The 6000-nt window shown below is 45.5% G+C and overlaps 1 protein-coding gene across 1 annotated transcript in view; it reads right to left on the bottom strand.

Annotated features, from left to right (window-relative positions):
• Window positions 1–1829: 1829 nt before the first annotated feature.
• Window positions 1830–6000, bottom strand: part of RSU1 (Ras suppressor protein 1) — a 185031-nt gene continuing 180860 nt past the window's right edge. Inside the window, exon 9 of the mRNA XM_006093734.3 lies at window positions 1830–2032. Within this exon, the coding sequence (XP_006093796.1) occupies window positions 1930–2032 (103 nt within the window). The 3' untranslated portion in view covers window positions 1830–1929. The remainder of the gene's footprint in view (window positions 2033–6000) is intronic.

Below are 6000 nucleotides of genomic sequence, written 5' to 3'. Positions count from 1 at the left end.
CTGGCCTTGGGGATTCAACTGTGAAAGGAGATGATGCTGGTGTAGATCCACTACCATTCTCGAGTACGTTACATCTTCACACACCTTTTGTTTCCAGGCATTCCGGTGTTGGCAGCCCTCTTAGCACAAAAATTCTGCTTGGATGTATTTTCACTTACACACGTGTTACTGTTGATAAGAACAAAGCTGCCTGTCACAGCTGTTAAACAATCAGTGCTGGATGACTCTGCAAGTGCCGTTTCTACACGGGTGTGGGGTAGAGTGTGCACATTTACACTTCTTTGGCATCACTAAATCCCCTTAGAAGAATGCTTTGATACGAGTGGATTTTTTGCAGTGACAAGAAACATACTTGAGCTTTTTTCTCTCTCCATTTCACAGCTCTTGACTGCCAGCCATGGGCAGAAGTCACCATTTGTCACCATTTCTTCAGCTAAGAAATTCTCCTTTCCAAAATCCCTTGGCAGAATCTCCCCGAGATCTGTTTTTCTGCTCCTTCCTAAATTAGCAACAGTCTTCAAAGAAAAAAACAAAACAACTGACAAGTCAATATGAGAAGAAACTGGCTCTAATTTTGCATTTTTTCATGGAAAGTTTCAGAGTTTATTATCTATAACCAATAAAAGTGGACAAGAAAATTTGCAGGAAAAAGTAAAAAATGTGTATACACATAAGAGCAGATTGTTCTTTATTCAAGAAGCAACACATGATACAAATTCAAGATTTTATTAAAATCATTTGTAAGTTAAGTTAACATAATATCTCAGTGGTGCAGGGACATTTTTAATAACGCGAAAGAATGAGTTATGTGAATAAACAGAAGAGTGAACAGTGTTAACTGTGACATTAAATGATTACATGATTTAATTATTCTTTGGATAACAAGCAGCTTTGTGAACATCTATTCAAGGAACTGAAACCTGTGCCTACTATGAAATTTGCAGTTGAATTAGAGCTTTGTTTCCTGCCTTTGGTAATTTTAAGGAAACAAATGGAAATGGTTTTAAGAACTTATAAAAATCTACCACCTACCAAAAGAAATTAAAAGGTAAGGTGGTGAACACTAGGAAGAAAAGTGCCAACCCCTCGCAACCCCCACACAGCTGAAAATCCACATATAACTTCTGTTGTTGTTCATCCTCACCTGAAGCTATTTTTCCATTGATTTTTAGAGAGAGTGGAAGGGAAGGGGAGACAGAGAGAGAGAAACATCGATGTGAGAGAGACACACTAACTCTCGCACACACCCCGACCAGGGCTGGGGATCGAGCCTGCAACAGAGGTATGTCCCCTTGGCTGGAATCGAACCCAGGGCCCTTCAGTCCAAAGGCTGACGCTCTAGCCACTGAGCCAAATCGGCTAGGGCAGTGGTCGGCAAACTCATTAGTCAACAGAGCCAAATATTAACAGTACAACGATTGAAATTTCTTTTGAGAGCCACATTTTTTAAACTTAAACTATATAGGTAGGTACGCTACTATATAGGTAGGTACGCTGTTATTAACTTAATTAGGGTACTCCTAAGGCTTAGGAAGAGCCACACTTAAGGGGCTCGTGAGCCACAGTTTGCCAGCCACAGGGCTAGGGCCACATATAACTTTTGACTCGCCCCAAATTTAATACTAATAGCCTACTTTTGACCAGAAGCCTTACCAATCACATAAACAGTTTAACACATATTCTATATGTTATATGTATTACATACTGTATTGTTATAATAAAGTTAGAGGAAAAGTCTCATTAAGAAAAATCATAAGGAAGAAAAAATACATTTACAGTATTTATGGAAGAAATTCCATGAATAAGTGGACCCATTCAGTTCAAACCAGTGTTGTTCAGGGGTTAACTGTATTTGTTTGTGGGACAGAGCAAGAGAGAACAGAAGCAATAATGAAAAAAGAGACCAGAAGTCCAGGTCATGCAAACCCCTTACTTATTCTTGGCTGTCAGGGGTTTCCGGCTGATCTTTTTCGATTTGTCATTATTTTTCTTCGGTGGTTCTGGATTTGCCTGCATGTGTCTGCCGTAGAGACTGAAAAGAAAGAGAGAAACAGTGAGATCTCCCTTCCTAATACAAGACATGCTTGTACTAGTAGAGCTTTAAACAACAGATTCATCTCCAGGAATACTCACTAAGCCAAAAAATAAAAAACCAAACTGCTTTCTCTGGGTCATTCACTGTATTTAAGAACTAAAAATTCATTCTCTCTCTCTCTCTCTCTCTCTCTCTCTCTCTCTCTCTCTCTCTCTCTCTCTCACACACACACACACACACACACACACACACACACAGCACTCCAGGAGGTCCAGTTCTGGAATTTCACAGTCATTGGCGGGGTGCAAAAACACTGATGGAGGAGAGACACAGGCCTGTGAGAACTGATAATGCTTAGCCCGGACATTCCAGACAGAATCTCCGAAGGCTGTGAGTGTTTAAGTAGACAATGACAAAAATTGGGTAGAACTGGAGAGACAGAGTATCCATTTAGTGAAAAGTGAGCATCCTGCCTGGCCGAAAGCTCGGGGGCTGGATAATGTGACAGAGAGCAATGGTGTCCGAGCCCGCGCTGGCTGCTCAGGCCTGATGGATAGTGCTGGGGTGGCGACCACACATCAGTGTCGCCTTAATAAGTACTGCTGATTAAATGTTGACAGAGCACCCTGCAATTACGGCGATGGCATTCGTCGCAGAGCAAGCTAGCTCTGTGGCTGAGAGGATTGAAATGAACAGCAGATAGTAATTAATTGATAATTTATGAGTGATTCTGATTAAACTGAATTAAAAGCCACCCTAAAATAATACAGCTCAACCTCAACTCCCCTGACTGATATAACTGTGTCCCCAGGAGCCCGGCAGGTGTCCAGCCTCAGGAGGAGAGGCATTGCCTGACTCTGCTTGTTGCAGCTGACTTGTGCCAACTGAAGAGGGATGACACAAAGACTGACCTCCATATGCAAGTTTTTCCTTGTCCTAAGGCCCGTTCAAGGAAGCGATGCCCTCCCTGACACTCACATTTCACCAGCGCACAGTGCAGCACTACTTGGCATGTATGTATCTCTCGATGACACCGGTGGGCCAGCTGAGGGGTGGACCTGGCACACAAAGTTGGACAACTGATCCAGTGCTTAGGGAAAGCTGGCCACTAGGGTTTTGATAGGTGATCCTGTATTCTGTCTTTTCCAGAAGTTTCCAAGCATCTCCTTAAAAGTGGTCTAAAGACCGACAGTGATTTGAAGCTCAGAATGCAGAGCCTGGAGCTGGCGGGGGACAGACCAGAAGCTGGAGCGTGTGGAGCGCGTACACCCAGCCAGGTGTGGGATGCTCGCCAGGTGCAGCAGAGGGCCATCTGTTGGGTCAAAGAGGTACGACATGTCCTGGACAGGTAACATTTGAGCCTGCAAATTAGCTTTCAACTTCTGCAAGTGCTTAGACTTTTTGCTAAATCTAATGGAGAGGCCCAGGCCTACCCAGGCCAACAGGGGGCCACCCTGAACTTCTACAGGAAAAACTCCTCCTTCCTCAAGAGACTCTGCTACCAAGAAAAACAGATCCTTAAGCCCATGTTTGCCCTTCCCCTCACACTTCACAAATGCCAGGTTTCCCTGAAGTCTACATCATGGACACCAGGGGCCCTGGATCCCAGATGTAGAACCACTGGTTTAGGCAAAGAGGCAAGTCCCGCCAGTCCAGCTTCACTGACATGGCCACCTCAACCCAGGGCTGTCCCTGTCCCAATCCCCGGAACCTATGATTGCCACCTTATATGGCAAAAGGGATTCTGCAGAGGTGATTAAATAAAGATCTTGAGATAGGAATATTATCCTGCATTATTTGGGGGAGGGGGGGACCTGCACACCCCCTTCTCTCATCCCTCCAGCATCCCTCCCAGGTGCATCTGACATGGAGAGGAAACCCTGAGCCAAAGTAGACTTGTTGATTACAGTCCTTGATCACACGGTCTCTGAAGCATACTTATGGACTACCAGCCTGACCTCCTCAAGCTCAGGGGCTTGGAGCTCAGTGTGATGTGCCGGGAGGGAGGCTTCTGGTCTCTAGGCTCCTCTCATTGGGCACAAAGAAAAGATCTGAGTCTACTCTGTGCATCCACATGGCCCCAGGATCGTCAGTTATCCAGCTTTCTTACAGCTTCATGTAGCTCTCCTCTACTTTCTGAGTCCTAATCCCCATAAGGGAAAAAAGGATACATGTTCTTACTCACAGACAACATCAAACTTTAAAAGTTACAAAAATCTGCATAAATACAATGCCACGGTGCCTCACTTGGAAATGCAGGGCACTTAGGTGCTAGAAAGTGGTAATGACAAAAATGAGGTGGGAGGAAGGAGAAGCAAGATTTGCTAAGGGCCTGCTATACCATGTCCTGCCTCGTAGGCCTGGAAGGCTTCCCAGAGGTGTGGGGGTTACCTGGACCCTGACAGCGGTCATCTAGCAAAGTCATTTCAGAAGAGGATGCAAAAGCTCTCGGGACTCAGCAAGGCTCCCCTTTTTACGAAGGAACTGGAATGTTTCAAAGTTTCCATTCCTGCCTTTTTCTATGCAGACCCCACTTTGTGCCTGAACTTCCTGGGGCTTCACAGCAAGTCACTATGAAGGGCCAGGTGCACAGCAGTGCTGAACCTGATGTTTAAATCCGAGTTTTGTCACCCCCTAGTTGTTGACTCTGGTCAAATGATTAGCGTCTCTCACTCTCAGTGTCTCGGTTTCTCCATATGTAAAAAACAAATGACATGGTTTTCCTCGCAGGGTGGCTGTGGTTAGAAGAGCCAGCACCAGGACAAGCCTATTGCAAGTGGCCAGCAAATGCCTGTTGAAAAATAGGACCGACGTGGGGTTACAGTCAGAGAGCTTAAATATAGATAATTATATGATTACTTTACTTCTTAAGGGATTTTTCCTCTGAAAAAAAAAAATAACAAGGTGTTTTCTATCAATGCAAATCCCCAAGCATCTCTGGAAGAAAGGTCTTAATCCCCTTTGAAGAAAGCAACCACGGCAGAGCTAAATGCAGCGCCCCACTTCCTGGGTGAGTCACCGCAGAGCCGGGATGACACTGCCCTCCCTTCTCTGCGTGATCCTTTCACTCCTCCAGCTTTGTGGGCAGATGCAAGTCACCGCTTTACTAAGCGGCCAGTCCCACGTGGAGACGTCACTGTGGCAGAGCAATAAGGACAAGCGTCTCAGGGTCCAGAGCCTCAGACTCCATTCCTGGCCCTACCAGTGATTAGTCCTGGGGCCTCCATCTGGGAAGTGTGGTAGTCAGAATAATGGCCCCCAAACGTCCACATTCTAATCCCTGAAACCTGGGAATGTATTACATTGCAAAAGAGACTTTGCAGAGGTGATGAAGTTAAGGATCTGGAGCTGGAAAAATTAACCTGGATTTTCCAGGCGGGCCCAAGGGAATGGCAAGAGTCCTAGAGGGAGGCAGGAGGGTCAAGGTCAGAGAGATATTTGAGCCTGTGACCCTCCTGGTTTTGAGGATGGAGGAAGGGGCTCCTACCCAATGAATGTAGGTGGCTTCCAGAAGCTAGAAAGGCAAGGAAATGTCTTCTCCCCTAGAGCCTCCAGAGGAAGCACCTTGTAGACGCCTTGATTTCAGACTTCTGACCTCTAGAACTATAAGATAATACATTTGTTTTGTTTTCAGATGCCAAGTTCATGGCCACTTGTTACAGCAGCAATAGGGAACTCATACAGTAAGTGAAACCCTCTGGGCCATACACAGGGCAGCCTACCAGGGAGATGCTGCTTAATTTATGCAGAAAAAAATAGAAACTGTCTGAGGTAGCACCGAAAAGAAGGGAAAGTGAAAAACTACATTTCAGAAAAGACTCAAAGTGTACCCAACGGAGTAATGGGTACTGTTTCTACCAGAAGAAGGGGAACAGGCGGGCAAACTGTCCCCTCTTTACTGTAGTTAGACTCGATGGTCCGGCTGCCTCCATTCTCTGAAGCTAACACTCACGGCTCATGTTTTG

This window comes from Myotis lucifugus, unplaced genomic scaffold, assembly GCF_000147115.1.
Source record: "Myotis lucifugus unplaced genomic scaffold, Myoluc2.0 scaffold_121, whole genome shotgun sequence".
In the NCBI taxonomy this organism is placed as follows: Eukaryota; Metazoa; Chordata; class Mammalia; order Chiroptera; family Vespertilionidae; genus Myotis; species Myotis lucifugus.
This window is presented reverse-complemented; position numbering and strand designations above follow the sequence as displayed.